Here is a 20878-nt window from a genome sequence, read left to right on the forward strand (position 1 = left end):
GCAGAAAAGCGCATTTTGGCACAAGCATTGGCGTGCTTTGATCCGCGGCGCTGTAATCGATGATTTACTCGAAATGACGACTTTGTGCTTCCGAAACGAAGACGAAATAAGTTTATTTAAAAACGACATCATGTGCGAGTATGAAAGTATCAAATCTTATTACAAAGCGTGCCTAAAAGAAGGTTGTTTCGATAACTTGATCGAGTATTTAGGTTTTTGCTGCGTTGACGAAGAAAAAAGAAGGCAACTGAAACAGCGATTACTACGTGAATATTTTGGTTCGAAGGTCAACGACCGGCTGTATCACGCATTCAAACCGCTGAATAAGTTCATCGATGGTGCTTTTGAACGGAACGATGATCGCGTTGAATTTAAAAATCAATTTACCTCATATACCGAACAGTTTCTAGTCAAGTGTATTCGCGATGGAAACTTCATTCTTCCTATGGAATTCGTTGATACTTTTGTTTCGGGGCTACCGATAATTGGGCCGTTGAAAACCCGTTTATTTGATTATTTCAAAGAGCAACTGATTGATGGTTGGTTTCGTACTATTCAGCATGTGAATATCGATCATGTACGAAGAATTTTGATCTGGTTGTTGGGTAAAGAAGACGAAGTTACTATGTTCAAGAAATCGTTACCAGTGGATGATATTTTACGTAACATCGTGCAGTTGAAACCGAGAAAGAAAGGTGCAAGGAGAGGTCGTGGCAGAAAACGCGAAAAAATCCATTGCAAGCTCGATAATTTTTTGAAGTGGTATTTTAACGAAGATGATGAACAAATTGATAGTTTTAAACAGCGGTTTCCTAATGAATTAAAGTTTTTGCCGCCTCGTTCATAGAGAATTGTGCGGTTCTTGAAATTGTGACTGGTTTTTGTAATTTATTTCGTGTTTGATTTATTCTGTTGTAAATTGCATACAATATAAGATCTCTTTTTGATGGATTAAAGCCGGTTTTAATTTTTTTCAGGTCTCAAAAATTTCTTTTTTAGTTTTTTTTTTTTCAAATCTTGTGCCCACTTTGAAAGTATTTGCGCAATTTCTGTCATTTTTCAACCGGCTATAACTGCACTGCCTTTAGCTAAAATTGACGAAATCTCGCTTTATGCCAAACGTTCTGCTTTTGTCAAAATTGCTAGCCAAGAGTTGTAAAAAATTCCAAACACATCGCAATTTTTTTCCAAAAAATTTCCGAAAGTGTTCGCATTGCTCTCAAAAAATTGCGAAAAAACTTCGCTTTTTTGCTGAAATTGTCATAAAATCTCGCTTTTTGCCAACATACATAATATTCAAAAAAGGCAGTTTTTTACCCAAAAATTGCAAAAAAAAGTTTGCTTTTTTAACAAAAACTACAATAAAATCTCATTTTTTCGACAAAAACTACCACTTTTTACAAGTAATTTTCAAAAGTCGTGTTTTTAGACAAAAATTAACAAAAATAATCTTTTGGCGATTATTGTTTTTTTTTTTGAATAAATCAATTATTTTTACATATGTAGGTCAAATTGTGTAGATTTCAGTTCAATATTAGGATGATTTTTAAAAATGTAAAAAATGAAATATTGACTGACTCATCCTGTAACTTCGAAATTTTCTCCGAAATAATCACATTTCTGTCATTTATCACTATTCAACAGTCAATTAATTGACATTTTTACGTTTCTTTTTTCAGAAATTTTGAACATTTTGCCTTTTGAAAAAACAATTGATTACCAGGAAAAATTACGAGAAAATCCCCGCCCCCCATTTCAACTTCTTGGTCGAATTGATGTGGAATGACAAATGACTCGATTACATTTTCACAAGTAGTATTATATCCACTCATTCCGAGTACTGAGAGGTGCAGTCTCAAATCTGACTTCATATTCGTCATCGGCGTGGTCGTTTCATACGAAAACGACACTAATATCGACATTTTACCCCAACTTCAAAATTGGGGGTGGGGGTGCTCCTGCAACCCCAATTGGGGCCTGGAAAAACCAAAACTCGCCAGATATGATTTCTTCATGCCTTCATTAGTTAGTATACAAAATTTCATCCGAAAATGTAAATTTCTCGTATTTCAATGAATTTTTATTGGAAAGTCGATATTTTGAAAGGGGGGTGAGCCCAAAATAAGCGCCTGGGGGGTTGGGGAAATTGCACATTTCTCATCTACGATACCAACACTACCCAAAAATGCAATTTCCCCACACATTCCTCGAATGATTTACAGACCCAAAATTGGCCTCATTTGGGTGCCAATCTCGAAAATAAGCGGGTCCAGCGCTGCAGCGCTGGGGAAATTGCATTTTCAGCAAGAGCTCGTCCGTAAGCCCATTTCCCGCCCTAAACATTTCACATTCCCGATTTGATTTACAGAATCGCTTTTTTAGCTTTTAGCTTTAAACTTTCGGCTTTAAACTTTTAGCTGATTCACCATCAACCTACGAAAAAAAGGAAATTGAGTACAAAATACATCAGGTAAATTGATTTTGTTATTAGTGATACATTCATTAGGTAGGTATTAGGATTATTTTTTTTTTTCATTTCATTAAATCGCACTAAAATAAAATTGAATGAAATTTTTCATTTTTTTTGTTTCCTCTGAATTCAGAAAATTCAAATCTGCAAAAAAGCCTTTGAAAAACCCCCCAAAAAAATGAAACTTTTGGCTAGCTTTCAGCTTGAAAAAATGTAGCTTGCAAACTTTCAGCTTTTGGCTTAGTGCAAAAATCTGCCCAGCTTTCGGCTAGTTTTTCATCCCTATAGAATACGAACATCATCTGACCAGGGATGGAAAGCTGAGAATGATGAAACTTTTGGTATTTGGCTTTAGCTTTCAAAAATCTCAAACTTCCTCAGCTTTCAGCTTTTCAAATATTTTTTAATGAGGTGAATAGAAAGGAAAATGGAAACTCACAACCACAATGAAAAAATAACACGAGAAAACAAGTAAAATGTGAAAATCAAAGAAGAATTCGAACAGAAACGGAACCAAATGAATTTGTAAAAAACCTCAAAGATAGCTGAATAAATAAAGCTTTTAGCTTTCAAAAATCCCAAACGACCTCTGCTTTCAACTTTTTGCTTTCCATCCCTGTAGGTATCTGATAGGTAATCGAAAATTTCAATTGTTATAAACAATTCATTTTTCAAGCATCGATAGCTCTTTTATTAAAATTTCTTCATAATTTATGTGTTTGAAATCTAAAATTTTTGCTGCCAAGTAGGTAGGTAGGTAGTAAATCGGTGTTTAAAAATTTATGCAAGAAATGAAATTCATGTATATAAATAGGGCAAAACGCCCTGACGTCACAAGGTGTATAAATGGTGGTATCTCTTGATTCCCCTTACATATTGTGGGCTACATGCTAGTGATTGTTCTGTCCACTTTGCATTTTGATATGCCAAAACTTTCAAACCATCTCGAGGATCCCATTATTTTATGGCTCTAAATTGTAGAGGATTTTGTCCTCTTTCCAAAGGTACTAAATTTTTTGAAATCCGCAAAAGTCTTCCTTGAGGAAATTGACTTAAGGAGCAGAAAAATGCGGCAAAATTGAACTCATTGTTCTATCAGCTTTGCACTTTGCGGTGGCAGAACTTTTAAACCATCTCGAGGACCCCATTATTTTATGGCTCTAAATTGTAGAGGATTTTGTCCTCTTTCCAACGGTACTATATTTTTTGAAATCCTCAATAGTCTTTCTTGAGAAAATTGACTTAACGAGCTGAAAAATGTAGCCAATTCAACATATTTATTTTTCTGTACACTTTGAACTTTGAGGAGACAGAACTTTTAAACCATCTCGAGGACCCCATTATTTTATGGCTCTAAATTGTAGAGGATTTTGTCCTCTTTCCAACGGTACTACATTTTTTGAAATCCGCAAAGGCCTTCCTCGAGAAAAGTGACTTGACGAGCTGAAATGTAGAAGTAAACGGCATTGTTTACAGCTAGACTTGTAAGGTTTAGCCCACGAAACCAAGGGTGCAAGTATGCAACCTGAAATTCGCGTTTTGCCCTATAAATTTTTCATTTTTTTTGTAAACCTTAGCCTTGATACCTTAAATGAAAACTGAAACTGAAACTGAAATACATACGTACCTACGTGAAACTAAAAAAGTAAAAACTGAAAACCGAAACTGAAAAAAACAAAACCTACCAGTTCCGGTTTCATCACTAGTGCTCAGTGTTGTCAGTTTTAAACAGTACCGTATGTTTAAAACGTTTAAAACACTGTTTTAAACGTCGAGAAAAAAACAGACAGTGTTTAAAACAAAATTCTGTTTAAAATGGTTTTTTTTGTTTTAAACAAGTTTTTTTTTCAACTCCAATTTCCTAAAAAAAACACGTTTTTTTTTCAATTTCTCGTTGAAAAAGTAGTGAAATTGAAGAAACTGAATTTTTAGATTTTCATTCTTCTTCCTAAACTTTTTTTAAAGGCAAATATTTTGTTTTTTGATTTCAATTTTTTAATATTTCTTGAGCCTTATAGCTATTTTATGACGTCACATTTCACATTTTAAAAGTTGATGACTGGATAACGTAAATTTGAAAAACTGAATCCAAAACAAATGAATTTCTGTTAAAAACGTGTTTAAAACACATTTTAAACATGTTTAAAACACGTTTAAAACACATGAGAATCCAGCAGTTTAAAACCCTGTTTTAAACAAAAAAAACGTTTTAAACAAAAAAAACCGTTTGTTTTGTCTTTTTTAAAAAAAACCGTTTTTTTTCCAACACTGCTAGTGCTCTCTATCCACGTGTTTACAGAGTTTAGTGAAGTCCCTGAAGTCCCTCTGACGGCTGACACGCTCTGACACAGAACAGCACATGGATACCTCACTGATAAGAACTAGGAAGTGTCCTTTGAAACTAGTTTTTAAGTGTGCGTTGAATTTTCAATTTTTTCCCTGTTTGTTGCAAATGAACTTTCCAAGAAAATTTCTGGCCAATATTGGAGTACTGACCGGTAAACATTTTGTAATCGGAGAAATGTATACAGACTAGATATATAATGTTGGTTTGAAATGATATCAGTACCTATAATTTTTCTCGTGTAACCCAAACAACTCGCTCTAAAAAATGCTGTATGGTATGTTTTAGCAAGCTCAGCATTTTCACCTCCTTGTGCTGGTCAGTTTTGAAACTTGAAAGCATAGCTGATTTTGAATGAATAGGTTCCTTCGTTATTCTGTTTCAAATGCCACAAGAAACTCAATTCCTTCATTTACTTCAATGGTAAGAGTCGTTTTTTGTAATTATGTACTAGTACAAGTAGGCACATGTACCTACCTACATTACCTTGCATGATGATAAACATTATGTTACTCTATCATAATTTTGACATTTTTTGATTTCAGAATCGCTGTTCGATGAATTATTGATCTCGCCAATAACAATTGTATCAACTCCGGAATATAAAATGACCGAAACCGTACCCAATAAGATATTCGACGTTGCTTGTCCAAACCCTTTGAAATTGCAAGAAATCTCATCTTTGGCAATCGTTGAAGAGCTATTGCGAAGGCGAATCCGTTTGTATCTCGAGCAGCCTATAGGGAGATCAGTATACTACTTGATTTCTGGAATTGTGCTCGAAGATATGCTTCCTAATATGCCACGAAGGATTTACGACTGCCTCAATAAATATATCACCAGAGAAAGAAATGCAATTGGGGACTGGTTACGTGACCACATGTTCAAAGTATTCAAGACTGATTATGAAGGTTGTGTCGAAATTTTAAGCATGTTCGATGATTTCGCATTGGACTGGAATGGTACCATTCATCAGGTGCGCACAGCCAAACGAATGCTGCTGTGCGATCGAATCGGTATTGACGTAAAATTCAGGATCGCTTGTTTGTACTGCTTGGAAGACGACATCAAACGGATTTGGCCATCAGTCAGTTCGACGATTCAACCGCATGACTCCTGTGTTTATCTTCATACAGAGGTGTACTACTGGACCCGCTTTCTTAGAAACGAACCGTTTGAGATTCCTGATGGTGCATATTATATTGATGAACCCATCGATGAAATGATGCTTTATGGAGGTGCATTAAAGATGAACTATTCGTGTGCACTGTTCTTTTGGAATCGCATACCCTTGGAAAGGCAGTCACACTCTGTCATTCGCATCATGTCAGACACCGTTCCGAAGTTATTCGCCAGGTTTATTTTACCAAAATTAAACGAACAGCAACTCGAAGAATTTATCCGTCAAAGAGGCAAGCACTTGATACGAACACAGTTGATGAGTAATGAACGTAAGGATAGAGACCTTGTTCTTCCAATACTCTCTAAATTTAAAGCAGTCAAATTTCACTGCTTAGCAGTCACGACATTTTGCCTTTTTAAAGCAGTAGTTTTTTTTACTGCAAAACAGTGAAAAATTACTGAATTGGTCAGTCAAAATGATTTTTTACTGACCAATTCAGTAATTTTTCACTGTTTTGCAGTAAAAAAAACTACTGCTTTAAAAAGGCAAAATGTCGTGACTGCTAAGCAGTGAAATTGACTGTTTCAAATTTAGAGAGTATGGATGTACATTAGAAACAAGATCGATAAAAGCACGTTCAACGCTCTAATCGTGAAATTTCTATCAGCAGAAAGGAACGATTTTGAACCCAAAAAACGACTTAAATATCAAAGCGAAGTATCTTTATGCTGCGAGATATGGAATAGTGCTGCTCAGAGTTTAAAACAGTCCATATTCGATGATATATTGCTCGAGGGTAAATGGCTTTCTGAACCGCGTCATTTTCAAACGGCGCCCAAAGAAACGAGATTCTTAATGACAATACTGTCGGATGCTAGTTTTAAAGAGAGAAGCGCATTTTGGAGCAGACATTGGTCTTCTGTGATCTTGGGCGTGTGTGTAGAAGATTTACTCGAAATAATGAAATTGTGCTTCAAGAACGAGGAGGAAATAGCTTTATTCAAGGAAAACACCTAGTTTAAATTTGAGAATATCAAGCCAGTTCTCATATTCATGCTGGGGCCTGGTTACGTTCATCCTGGTTTTCGCGAAGTCAATAGATTCTTGTCTTTTTGCAATTCGGACCCGTTAAAAAGAAGGGAAATGAAACAGCGATTTTTGAATGATCCGAATAATGGTATTTTCGATTCGTCATCTGAAAGCGAGAAATTGGCGAATGAGTTTTTGAATGATGATGTCTAAAAAATGCAGATAGGTACCCAAGTTTACTGATAGCAATTAAACTCATCTACAATTGAAGAATGTTCACCACTTTTTTTTTACTCTTATGAATTTTCTATGTCTATATTAATTGAGTTCAAGTGTGATAATAAATGCTACTGGTTACTTATTTCAATACCTATTCGTATTGTCATTTTTTAGAGGGTGTATTTTTTTGTGAAAGGATTTATCTCAAGAAGTTGAGCTGAAGTCGTTGTGGATTTGGGAAGAATTTCCTGAAAAGTTATTCGCTGGAAAAATTAGAACATTTTGAATCTTTAAATAACGGTGCCCAATTTTGTAGTCTGTTGAAGGAGGCACGAGGTGTGATACGTAAATTGTGTAATAGAGGTTTTAATGAAAAATGAAAAATTTGCTGAAAGTGTGATAACTAAAGGGTTCAAAACTGACGTGTATAGATTCTAGAAGGTAAAAAACAGGACGTCAACTAAATTTAAATTTTCTGCCCCAATCGTGTGAAATTTTGAATACTTTTAAAGGGCTTCTGAATTTTCAAAAATCTACATATTAAACTCGACGTACAAAATTTTGCACGTTGGAGTATTTTTAGTGTTCATTTTCAATTATTTGAGATTAGGTTCGATTTTGCGTTGTAAAATTTGCATTTTTAGCGAAACAATCATAATAGCATGTATATTAATAGGATGATTTTGTTTCATGTTTTGTTCCAGGAGCATTTACGGATGAAGAATGAAAACAAATACATGTAAACGTAAGAATAGGTAAGTTACCTACTGCATTCGTACTTCAGTCCATTTTCAAATTTTCATAGGTACTTATATTATATGTTTTGTGAATCGCACTATATTCGAATCAAATATTCGTTGTTTTATGAAAATCATAAAAACCGGATTCTTGAGAGATTTTTTTACCTGCATGTCCATTTAGATAATGTGCTAAATGTAGCTGAAAAAAAAGATTGGAGAAATCCGTAAATTCTGCATTTTTTTTCAGCTCATCATTTTTGAAATTATATAATTCATTACCTGGTTCCTTAAACAATTTCTAATTATTTATTAATAATTCAGGAAAAAGAAAATAATTCAGCCCGAGCGAAGCGAGGCCGGAACCCTCGAAAATTTACAATTCAAAAAGTAAGTAGAAATGCAACATTTTTTAATGAGAAAAATTACCAAAAAAAAAAAAAAAAAATGGAAAATGCATTTTTATAAGTTCAAAATATCTTGAAAATTCAAGAGGAACTTTCTCGAAAAATCCTTGCTGTTACACAGAAATTGTCAAAATTCTTGCTAGCTCGAGTGGAACCCTTGAAAATTTACAATTCAAAAAAGGTAAGTAGAAAGCAACATTTTTTAATGAGAAAAATTACAAGAAAAAAAATGGAAAATGCACTTTTATAAGTTCAAAACATCTTGAAAATTCAAGAGGAACTTTCTCGAAAAATCCTTGCTGTTACACAGAAATTGTCAAAATTCTTGCTAGCTCGAATGAAATCCTTCCTATCGCCTTATTCTCCTTGTTTTTCTTGCCAGTGGACGCCCTGTGGTCGTCGTCGTCGTCGTCATCGCTGAACAGGTTGCGGTTGTGACCAACAAATCGCCTTCGTCGCATCTGTTGACGTTATGTTCGTTGAGGCGCTGAAAAAAATGTCAACAATTTGGTTGAAATACTTACATAATATACCTATTTATTATCATATCGCGTTATTCTCGTACAGGTACAGCATAACCTACACCACTATGTTGACACGAAAATATCCTCCTTACTCACCGCGTTCAAAATATTATTTTTCGCTTGTTCGCTCCAGTCGATTTTACGTATCTTAATCTGAGCCCGACTGTAAATGGAACTGCAGGGAACGGCCGATGGCGGCGTAGGCGCTTTGGTATCGTCATTATCTTCGGAACAGGAATAGTACGAATCGCAATCCTCCTGCGGCTGCAACAGCGGGGTGCAAAAAATCAATACTACGAGTATATACTTGGATATCTACATGCAGTGTCGGATCTATTGGGGGGGGGGGGGGAAGTACGCGAAACACTTCAAAAGGGCCCATTCGAGAATAAGGCTCCCCCACTCCCCACTGCTCCTTTTTTTGCCATTCTGAAGTTTTTATTCTCAATTTTTTTCATCAAGTTGAAAGTTCAAGTGAGGTGCCCATCATTTACCTTGAGGACTCACATACAGGGGGGCCAGTATGCATTTGCGTACCAGCGTACATGTTAGATACGCCACTGGGCATAGGTAGATCGAAAAAGCAGGTAAAAATTCATCACCTGTCTAAATTTCAAGTGCACTTGTCGATTTTTGGTGAATTTTTGAAAATCAAATTTAGGCCAAAAATGAGGGAAAAAATCAAAATCTTACCAAATTGACCCAGAACGCTGAAATTTGAGATTTATTACCATTTTCGACCTGCTAAATCGATTGGAAACTTTTTCAGTCCGTTTAGAGTAGTTCTGAAGCCTCCATCAGATTTTTGAAATTTGAAATTCCCATAAAATTTCATCAAATGGAGTTGGAAAGCCTAAATTCATTCTGAAAACTACATAATTTCAATACACAAAGTCGACTGCAGGTGGATTTCAATTCGTTTTGGAGTCTCCAGCGACTTTTTGAAAATTACTGGAGCCTCCAGTAGATTTCAGAAACTTGAAACTTTCATAAAATTTCATCAAATGGAGATGGAAGGCGGAATTTATTCTGCATTCCAATTTTAGCACTCTCTGAAGACGACTTCAGGTGGGTTCAAGTCATTTCGGAGCCTCCAGCGACTTTTTTGAAAATTCCTGGAGTCTCCAGCAGATTTTTGAGACTAAGTATAGTCTAGGACTTTGGTGGTAAGTAGTAGATAGTCTGATTGAGCTTTCATCAAATTTTTGTCCAATTTTGGTTGGATAGATTAGAAGTATCAGGCTTCGGAGAAAAAAGTGTGCCGTCTTGGGACATGATCCCCCATCCAGTTCGAAACAAATTTTTGTTCATCGATTTCATAGGTATGTAGATATATGTACTTATTTGAAAATTAGAAAAATTCTCCCTTTCGCCTCCATTTGAGGTAGAAAGATAAGACTTAGTTGAGACCCTATTTTTGGCATTATTCCGAAGCCGATTGCAGGCAGTTTCAATCCATTTTGGAGCCTCCCGCGCTTTTTTGAAAACTTCAGTTTTTTTTTAAATGCCACAAAATCTGTCCGAATCAACTCTAGCACGTACTGTATGGAGTAAATTTCAGCTTTCCAATTCCATTTGATGAAATTTTGTTGAAATTTCAAGTATCAAAAATCTACTGGAAGCTGCAGTAGGTAATTTCTAAAAAGTCGCTGGGAGCTCAAAACTACTTGAAATCCACCTACAGTTGACTTCATTAGGGTATTGAAATTAGTTTGCGGAGTGAATTCGGGTTTCATAACTCCATTTTATGACAATTTGAGCAAATTTTAAGTTTCAAAAATCTACCGGAGGCTTCAAGAATTTTCAAAAAGGTCACTGAAAGATCCAAAAATGGCTTAGACCCAACCGCAGTTGGCTTAATAAAGTGTTCAAGTTGGAGAGTACCATTGAATTTAGGTTTTCTAACTTCATTTTGATGAAATTGTGCGGAAATAAATTTAAAACCTTACTGGAGGCTTCAGTAATTTTCAAAAAGTTGCTGAGGGCTCTAAAACGACTTGAAATCTACCTGAAGTTGGCTTCGTAGCATATTGAAATTGGTTTGCAAAATGAAGTTCGGTTTCCCAACTCCATTTGATGAAATTTTATGGGGATTTCAAATTTCAAAAATCTGCTGGAGGCTCCAGAACTACTCTAAACGGGCTGAAAAAGTTTCCAATCAATTTGGCATATCGAAAATAGGGCATATCCCAAATTTCAGCTTTCTAGATCAATTTGGTAAAATTTTGATTTTTCCGCTCATTTTTGAGCTAAGTTTGATTTTCAAAAATTCACCAAAAATCGAAAAATGCACTTTAGCACCTGAAATTTTGAAAGGTGATGAATTTTTGCCTGCTCTTTTGATCTACCTTCGTACGGGTTAAAAAATGTCATGTAAGTCATGTGTTGGAACGCGAACTTTGCGATTTCGGCTGACCTGTCAATAAAAATGGTCGCCATATTGCGAGTCGTGCCATGTTTTTTTTTCAGGACAAGGCCTGGAAATGTTCCTTAGGACTCCTCTTTTAGGGGGGGGGGGTGGTAGGCAACTCTACCACCGCTTCGCGTCTCCTGATGTTATAATAGGTAGGTATTAATATATTTGTACATACAAATGAGGAGCTGACAATCAAAACTCACATTTGCCAAAAAAAAAAACCGTTTTATGGCAGATTTGGATACCTATACCGTTTTACACTCTATAATGTGACATATTCGGTTTTTTTGGATCAAAGTCATTTTGGTGTGAAATTCACTTTCAAAACCAAGGGTTAGAATCAAAACTTACGTTTTGTTTGCAAAATTCCATAGGGAAAAGTTTGATAACAAGCTGAATTTTGGTACACGGGGGTTTTTTGATACGCTGAACACGAATTTGGGGTGTCCAGGTGAATCCGGTGTACACTTCCCCCTTTTTTGTGGACCTTAAGCCCCCAAATTTGTTTTTAAGCGTTCAGGTCCGAAAATATGTAATTTTATGTGTGGCGATACTACATGCAGCCCAACTTACACATACGCCAAATAGGCGCGGGCGAAGCGGGTTTCCCGCGCGCGCGCGCATCGTCACTGAAACCACTCATTTCATTACCTTCATACAACATCCAGTTGTTATCGTAATCTTTGTACCGTTAGCCGTCTGTAATTCTACGTATACGTGTATATTTCTGTTCTAGTCATTGTGTACATATTTTATATTATTAATTAAACATTTTAATTGGCGATTCGGTATTCGTTATTCTACGTGGAGTCGAGTACTTCACACTGGTGACCCCGACTGAGCAGATACGTGTTGTACTAGCCGCAGGAGGCATAACAGATCTAGACAAGCTCGCTGCAGCCGCAGATGTGGCTATGAAATATGTTAAAGCACCAACTGTGCACGAAGTCAGCAAGCCATCCGGCAGTGGCGCATCATCCGGCACCCAAACAGCAGCTACGCCAGACCTCGCAACCCAAATAGCCGCGCTAACGAACTCCGTAAATCAGCTCGTAAGCGAGTCGCGCCGCAGCCGCTCTAAACCACGCTCAAGGAGCCCTGACGTTCGCTCAAAGTCACGAAATAGATCGCCAACGCCCGGGCGAAATTACCGCTACTGTTGGTACCACTATCGTTTTGGCAGCAGGGCAAAGCAGTGCGGCGGTGACGGCTGCAAGTGGACAAAATCAGAATAACATCCAGAAGCGCCTACAGTGGCGGAGTACGGCGCGCCTGCAGGCAAATCACGCCGCCTATTTGTGTTCGATCGCAGCACCAATTGCAAGTTTTTAATAGACAGTGGTGCGGACGTCTCAGTCCTTCCGGCGCAAGCAGCCGATAGGCGCCGTGGCGCAGTAGCCAACTCACTTTTTGCTGCAAATGGTACCAGGATAAACACTTACGGCGTGCGCTTGGTCCGGGTTTCCTTGGGGTTGAGGCGTGATTTCGTGTGGCCATTCATAATCGCTAATGTGGATAGGCCTATAATTGGCGCCGATTTTTTGGCGCATTTTCACCTTATACCGGACCTGAAGTTCTCCAAGCTGATCGATGGATCGACGTGGTTGGCAGCAAACTGCACTGTGCAGGCAGTAGGACTTGGCCAAACTGCTCTGAGTTCAGTGGACCGCGGAGCTGAGTTCACCAAGCTGCTCACCGAGTTTCCTGAGCTCATCCGATCAAATCCAGGCGCCAAATCAACGGTGAAACATGCCGTCAAACACGTAATCGAAACCGAAGGACCACCAGTAGCCGCCAGAGCTCGCAGGCTACCTCCGGACAAGTATAAGGCCGCAAAACTAGCCTTTGAAGAGATGCTGCGGAAGGGCGAGATACGTCCGTCAAAAAGCCCCTGGTCATCTCCACTCCACGTGGCACCTAAACGTGGTGAAGAGAAATGGAGAATGTGCGGCGACTACCGTGCTCTAAATGCCGCCACAAAGCCTGATCGATATCCTGTTCCGAATGCTCAGGATTTCAACATCACATTCTGCGGCGCTTCCATATTTTCCAAAGTTGACATCGAAAGGGCATACTACCAGGTACCAGTGGCAGAGGAAGATATCGAGAAAACGGCTGTTATTACGCCATTTGGCCTTTTCGAATTCCCTTTCATGCCATTCGGCCTAAAGAATGCGGCGCAGACCTTCCAGAGACTGATGCATCAGGTGCTACGTGACCTTCCATTTGTCTATGTATATATAGATGACATCATAATATTCTCCACCTCGCCAGAGGAACATGAACGTCACGTGCGCACCGTTTTGGCACGATTGGCCGCAGCTGGGCTCACTCTAAAAGCTGGTAAATGCGTCTATGCGCAGCCCAGTGTTGAGTTTTTGGGATACATCGTATCTGCCGCAGGTATCTGCCCATCTCCGGAGCGCGTCGAACCAATTATGCGCTATCCGCGGCCAAAAGACGTTTCCGGTCTTCGTCGTTTCATCGGGATGTTAGGCTATTACCGCCGCTGCTTACCAGGCGTCGCCGACGTTCAAAGGCGAATTCAGTGTCTAATCAAGACCAATAAGAAAAACGATAAAACTCCGCTGGTTTGGACGAAAGATGCCGAGGAGGCGTTCGAGCTGCTGAAGAAGCGCCTTGCAGATGCAACTCTACTGCACCACCCTGACGAGGCATTACCTACGGTCCTGACAACCGACGCGTCCAATACAGCCATCGGTGCAACATTACAGCAGCTGCGCGATGGTGTACCTGAGCCGATCTCGTTTTTCTCTCGCAAGCTCTCACCCACAGAAATGCGGTATAGCACATACGACCGTGAGCTGCTGGCCATGTATGCCGCAGTTCGGCACTTTGGAACCCAGCTCGAAGGGAGAGTTTTCTCTGTGTACACCGATCACAAGCCATTGGTGTTTGCGTTCAAACAGAGCAGCGAGAAAGCGCCACCACGGCGCGCACGGCAGCTGGATTTCATATCCCAGTACACAACGGATATTCGTTATGTTGAAGGGGCGGCGAACATTCCGGCTGATGCGCTCTCACGCATAGAGACTGTCAACACAACAGCAGAGATAGACTACCACGAGTTGTCTCAGGCACAGGAGGCTGACAATGAGACCCAAGCGCTGTTGGCAGGCGGCTCATCACTCAAGATCGAGCGCAAGAAGCTGCCTCAATCAGACACGGTGCTGTATTGTGACGTTTCTAGCGGCAAAGCAAGGCCACTCGTGCCACAGAAGTTCAGGCGAGCTGCATTCCTCAGCGTGCATCGATTGGCACATGCTGGAGCGAGATCAACTGTGAAGCAGGTAGCAAGCCGCTTCGTCTGGCCGGGCCTGCGGCAGGACTGCCGAAGATGGACTCGAGAGTGTACCGGTTGCGGCATAGCCAAGATTGGACGGCACACAAAGTCAAAGTTTGGCCAGTTCGAGGCTGTGGGCCGTTTCCAGCATATCCACATGGACATCGTAGGCCCACTGCCACCATCAAAAGGCAACGAGTACGTTGTCACCATAATCGACAGGACATCAAGGTGGCCGGAGGCCTACCCAACACTGTCGATTACAGCAGAACGAATTGCCGAGATAATTGCAACCAATTGGGTTCCTCGTTTCGGTGCCCCGGCGACACTCACAACTGATCAAGGTCGCCAATTCGAGGCGGACTTGGTGCGGAAGCTCTCAAACTTGCTAGGCATTCACAAAGTGAGAACAACTAGCTACCATCCGCAGGCAAATGGCAAGGTAGAGCGATGGCATAGGAGCCTGAAAGCCGCAATAATGGCACAGCAAACCACCAGCTGGAGCGACGCACTGCCAATGATCTTGCTCGGCCTGCGTTCCACGGTGCAAGACAAAGATGTGTCCGCGGCCCAACTTACGTATGGCGCCGAACTCCGCTTGCCAGGCGATTTTTTCACGCCATCACAAGAGCTATCCGACGCACCAGAGTTCGTAAAAAAAATCAGAAAGGCCATCACAGACGCAGCGAGCACCTTACAGCAGTCGTACACTTACGTACCAAAAGAGCTGACGGACTGCTCTCACGTTTTCCTGAGGGTTGAGACTCAGAGAGCAGCGCTGCAGCCGCCATATACTGGTCCGCACCGAGTCATCTCCCGAAGCGCCGACAAAAAGACTTTAGAAGTCCAATTGGACAACCGAGTGTTGCGAGTGTCCATCGACAGGACGAAGCCAGCGTTCTTTTCATCACCGGAAAAGGAGACCGATACCCACGCACCCTCACCTCCAGTCACAGCCAAGGCGCCTCTAACCTCAGCCAAGAAACCACCTCCGCAGCCTGTCCGACCACTGCGGAAAGTCAGATTTAAGGGGAAATACCCCATGTAAATATCCTCATCTTCCGTGTAATTTATGTAAATTGTGTCCAGCGGGTCCCCCGCTAGGGGGGGAGTTGTGTGGCGATACTACATACATGCAGCCCAACTTACACATACGCCAAATAGGCGCGGGCGAAGCGGGTTTCCCGCGCGCGCGCGCATCGTCACTGAAACCACTCATTTCATTACCTTCATACAACATCCAGTTGTTATCGTAATCTTTGTACCGTTAGCCGTCTGTAATTCTACGTATACGTGTATATTTCTGTTCTAGTCATTGTGTACATATTTTATATTATTAATTAAACATTTTAATTGGCGATTCGGTATTCGTTATTCTACGTGGAGTCGAGTACTTCACATTATGCAAAATGCTTCTCATCGATTTCGTTTCACTATTCCACGTCGAATGAAGAGTCAGCGAAGTTTCCCACCCCAAAGGGGGTTGACCTATGGTCACTCAAAGTAGGGGTGCACAGTGGACTGTGAGCACCCTCAAAACGGGCGTAATTCAAAAACATACAATGAACCCTAAAAAAATGGTACAATGCTATCCTCCCTTATGTTTTTTGGGTCGCAGAATACGAATTTGACAATATTTTTTTGTAGGGATGGGGGATGAGGGGGTGAGGGGGGCGAGAAATTCAAAATTTGACTATAATGATGTGTGATATGTCGAAATGTATGTTTTTGAGGGTGTAGATCACGAATTTGACAATATTTTTTTCGTAGGGGTGAATTGTGGGGGATGAAGGGGGTGAAAACGGTGAAAAATTCAAAATTTGACTATAATGATGCGTGATATGTCGAAATGTACCAAGTATGAATAATTCAACTGAAAGTGAGTAATTTTCATCAATTTACTCGATTTTAGTTGTTATAGAGTCATTATAGAGGTTTAATTTACGTTAAAACTCCGTTTTTTGCCTACTCTGCTACATAAATAGGAATATAGAACAAATTTGTGCACGTAGATGCACGGGAAATCCCAGGGGCTAGTACTTAAGATAGTGTATTTCAAGATGTCATTTGCCATTTTTGCCCCCGAATGCCCCGGCGACCACAACAGTCAATTATAGTGAAAAATCATGGTGAATTTTGTTTAAATGTTACAAATTTTTTCTTCCAGGGACTTTGACGGCTCTCCAATAGAAAATTCTCCATCCCCACCCTTCACCTTTTCTACACCTCCAAAAACATACATTTTGACATATCACACATCATTATGGTCAAATTTTGAATTTTTCACCGTTTTCACCCCCTTCATCCCCCACAATTCACCCCTACGAAAAAAATATTGTCAAATTCGTGATCTACACCTTCAAAAACATACATTTCGACATATCACACATCATTATGGTCAAATTTTGAATTTTTCACCCTCTTCATCCCCCACCATTAACCCTTACGAAAAAAATATTGTCAAATTCGCGATCTACAACCTCGAAAACATACATTTCGATATATCACACATCATTATAGTCAAATTTTGAATTTTCAACCATTTTCATCCCTCAGCGCCCACCATTGACCCCTACGAAAAAAATATTGTCAAATTCGTGATCTACACCCTCAAAAACACACATTTCAACATATCACACATCATTATAGTCAAATTTTGAATTTCTCGCCCCCCTCACCCTCTCATCCCCACCCCTACAAAAAAAATATTGTCAAAATCGTATTTTGCGACCCAAAAAACATAAATTTTGCATAAAATTGCATATTTTCGGACTTAAACGCAAAAAAACAAATTTGGGGGCTTAAGGTCCACAAAAAAGGGGGAAGCGTACACCGGATTCACCTGGACACTCCAAATTCGCGTTCAGCGTATCAAAAAACCCCCAAGTACCAAAATTCAGTTTGTTATCAAACTTTTCCCTATCATCGTAATTAAAACGGTGAAAAAAAATTTGATCGCAAATCTTGGAGTCAAAACTCACATTTGCCATTCTTTGTCTGGATATTAAAGCAGAAGGGAGCTAGGTGAAAATCAGCCAACACACGGAATCGTGTGTTAGTAGCGCTATCTAATGATTCATTTTGGTATTATAAGTTTTTTCAACTGGCAACACTACTGACTCAGTTTTTCGCGTTTTTCTCAAAATCGTTTATGGTGGCAAATGTGAGTTTTGATTCTCAGCTCCTCAAATAGGTAGGTATATAAGTGATCCCAATACCTTCATTTGTTGTTCATCAGACTTCACCGCAGAATCTCCCGGATCAGCAATTCCAAAAACTGGACTCCCTTTCTGTTGTGCTTCGTTTTTTCGGCGGGTTCTGGAAGTGGAAAATTACATACGTGCATAAGATATGTGTAAAAGTAGGACACGTAAATGGCAACGAAATAGAAATAGTAGATGTAGGTTGTAGGTACATGGAACATACATACCTCATAGCTTTTAGTGCAATATTGCGCCGGCTAACTCGGTGGCACAGGTGAAGCCGCGCGTTAGGCTTATTTTTCCGTTTTCGGTATGAGTAATGTGGGTCCGCGGGTAATGCATGCGTAGCCTTATGCCTTTGTAACTCCTTAATGGAGTTGGTGGTGAATTTGCAAAGACTACTACACTCGCATGTGCTACTACACTTGCATTTGCCTAGGGGGCACTTCATTCTGCCCGTCTGCTGCATTTTTGAATCTGTGAACAAACAAATACAAACACACATATACCTATTAATTACGTACGTTATTGTTGTTTAGTTTTTCTCAGTAATTTTCAAATAATGAAAGTGGAAAATTGCCAAAAAAAACCTCGCGTTTCTCACCAATGTAAACATTGTAAAAATACTCCAAGTTTTTTTAAAATTGTAAAAAAGTCACATTTTTTGAGAAGTTTTTTTGTCGAAGTTGATAGAAAATAAAGTGTTTCAGTACTTATCAAAATCGTCAATAAGACGTCTCATTTTTTTTCTTTTTCTTCCAAAATTGTAAAAAAATCTTAATTTTTACAAAAAATTTTAAAAGCCTGAATTTTTTGTCAAAATTGTCAAGATGCTCCAACTTTTTCCAAAGTCGTAAAAGATTAGCCCTGTTTTTTTTTACGAAAGATTTTTTTGCAAAAAAACGACAAATTTTTGTAAATTTCTGACAATTTTAGCAGAAAGCAGAACCTTTTGGAAATAATTGGCTCAAAAATGAGACTTTTTTGAAAATTGAAAGTTTGGCTGAATTTCAGCAAACCAATAACTTTTTCAAGCAATTATGAATCAAGATTTGATATCTCGGATCCGTTTTAATGCTGGTAAAATTGATTTTCGCATCGTTTTGATGAGAATAAAATACTTCCATATTTACAAAAATCCGAGTACAAAGTTCTTCGCATTCCTAATTTTGAAATTTGAGGAAACCGAGGAGGGCTCAAATCAAAATTTTCGTAATTTATGTAACTAAAAATATTTCAAAACTTTCAACTCGTAACTTCTGTTTAAAAATGTTTTCATTATTTAAGGACACAGGGGAAGAGAAACCTATTTTGAAAAAGGAATAAGTATAATCAAAGACATTTTAGTCTTCTTATAGAAACCACGTGGTCACTCATACCTCGTTCTTCCGCGCCCGACTCGGCGACCCATCAAGTACCCGAACTTACAAAGTAAATATCTCGTTGAGCATTCAATTTTCTTCAATTTTTTTTCACCAACGTTTTTAGGGTAAAAAACAGAGTACAGGACTTCAAATTTTTTCAATATTGTGATCCAATACTTAGTAAGTTATGCTTGAAAAAGGATTCCTGCAGAAACGCCATTTTCATGAATTTTCTGACCGATTACCTAATACAAAAAAATCTCAAAATTCATTGCTTAAGAAATGGATCATCTTTCAAATTAAAAAAAAATTAGCAGAATCCATTGGATATTTCCCGAGATATTTTACTTTGCAAGTTGTGTAACTAAAGCGTAAAACTCGTAAAGTGTATTGGTCCGCGCCAACTGAATAGCAAGTTAATATCAAATTGGTACTTACTTACTATGAATTGTGTTTCTTGACGAAATGATATTCGTGGTCTGCACAAAACAAAGCATAAAATCAAAAGAAAATTTGGATATTCGATTAATGAAATACGCGAAAATTCACCAACTTCACAGTATTAAATTATTGTTTCGTCGCGTGTACCGGCGAATGAGGATGTTATCATGTTACTGCGACGAAGACCAGTGACCAGATCAGAGAACGAACTACGAAGGCATTTCAGGCATCAAGGCAAAGTGAATAGAAAAGAAAAGAAGACTGGTGGTGCACTGCAACAGAAGGACGGCGTTACCTGCATAGGTCCACCTTGGAAACTGTGCTCCCCCCCCCGCGGCGCAGCCTTGGAATTTCAGACTACACAATAGGTACATATATTGGCAACAGCGCAACAGCGGTGCGTTGCTTGGGAATAGTGTATGAACGCCAAAGCCACTACCACCTCAGCTTTGACGCAAATTAATGTCAACTTTCGATGAAATGATGCTTCACGAATGTAGGTAAATCAAAGAACTATTACTATTCGTGTGCCTTGTATGTACTTTTGGAATCGCATACCCTTGGAAAGGCAGTCACAAAGATTCATTCGAAGCATATCAGACAACATACCGATAAGTTTACTGATAGCAATTAAATTTCATCTGCAACTGAAGAATGTTGACTTTTTTTTTTTTTACTCTTATGAATTTTCTATGACTAGAGTTTCACATGCTTTCTTTTGAAAAAACTTTTTTAGAAGAAACTTTTCTCCAAGTCTCACTTTTTAACCGAAAAATTGAACCAAAAAGAATTTTCCATTTCCGAATCATTACCAAGAATTTGTGCCTACTTTCTACCATAAAAATTGTCATTATCCTGCTTTTTTTGCAAAAAAAAAAAACTCTCCAAAATTCTAACTTTTCATCAATTGAAAAATCTCGTTTTTTCAACTAAAATTGCCAAAAATTACAAAGAAAACAAATCTTATTTAAAATACTGGTTTTTGCTAAAAATGACAAATTTCTGCTTTTTACACCCCCCCCCCCACCCCCACCAAAAATAAGATAATCCAACTTGCCAAAAATCAACCAAAACATAGGTACCTATTCGTTTTGTTTTTTTTGCAAAAAATTCCGACGTCTTACTCATTTTTTTAAAGAAAAAAAAAATGTCCAAAAAGTCTCACTTTTTGACCAGAAATTTCCAAAAAACCATTTCTTTTGTCAAAATTATAATTTCCTTCATTTTTATAGCTGACTTTTCCTGCTATAGAAGGTAAATTGACTAGGAACTGAAAACAAACATTTGGTTACAGTGT

At 38.8% G+C, this 20878-nt stretch overlaps 2 protein-coding genes across 3 annotated transcripts; one reads left to right on the forward strand and one right to left on the reverse strand.

Moving 5' to 3' along the window:
* The first annotated feature begins 4806 nt into the window (after positions 1 to 4806).
* Positions 4807 to 6525, forward strand: LOC135842680 (uncharacterized). Its single transcript, XM_065360261.1, has 3 exons — positions 4807 to 5015; positions 5103 to 5237; positions 5360 to 6525. The coding sequence occupies exon 3, from the start codon at positions 5422 to 5424 to the stop codon at positions 6385 to 6387; it is 966 nt and encodes a 321-aa protein (XP_065216333.1). The 5' UTR covers positions 4807 to 5015; positions 5103 to 5237; positions 5360 to 5421; the 3' UTR covers positions 6388 to 6525.
* A 1990-nt stretch (positions 6526 to 8515) lies between these two features.
* LOC135842689 (uncharacterized) lies at positions 8516 to 19861 on the reverse strand. 2 transcript variants are annotated; one of them, XM_065360273.1, is made up of 5 exons: positions 19583 to 19861; positions 18004 to 18253; positions 17792 to 17891; positions 8950 to 9117; positions 8516 to 8816 (listed from the first exon to the last, which is right to left on the reverse strand). In XM_065360273.1, the coding sequence occupies exons 1-5, from the start codon at positions 19635 to 19637 to the stop codon at positions 8679 to 8681; spliced, it is 711 nt and encodes a 236-aa protein (XP_065216345.1). In that variant the 5' UTR covers positions 19638 to 19861; the 3' UTR covers positions 8516 to 8678. The 2 variants fall into 2 exon arrangements, with proteins under 2 accessions (XP_065216345.1, XP_065216353.1); XM_065360281.1 differs by having other exon boundaries at positions 19579 to 19860.
* Between the last annotated feature and the right edge of the window lie 1017 nt (positions 19862 to 20878).

Source organism: Planococcus citri, chromosome 1, assembly GCF_950023065.1.
Source record: "Planococcus citri chromosome 1, ihPlaCitr1.1, whole genome shotgun sequence".
Classification (NCBI taxonomy): domain Eukaryota; kingdom Metazoa; phylum Arthropoda; class Insecta; order Hemiptera; family Pseudococcidae; genus Planococcus; species Planococcus citri.

Bases quoted from the DNA above. Each gene is read 5' to 3' on its own strand.
- LOC135842680 (XM_065360261.1), top strand. From the start codon at position 5,422: ATGACCGAAACCGTACCCAATAAGATATTCGACGTTGCTTGTCCAAAC.
- LOC135842689 (XM_065360273.1), bottom strand. From the start codon at position 19,637: ATGCTTTGTTTTGTGCAGACCACGAATATCATTTCGTCAAGAAACACA. The intron at 18,254-19,582 runs GTAAGTAAGTAC...GTTTGTTCACAG, and splicing joins GTCAAGAAACACAATTCATA to ATTCAAAAATGCAGCAGACG. The intron at 9,118-17,791 runs GTATTGGGATCA...CCGCTGTTGCAG, and splicing joins CTGATGAACAACAAATGAAG to CCGCAGGAGGATTGCGATTC.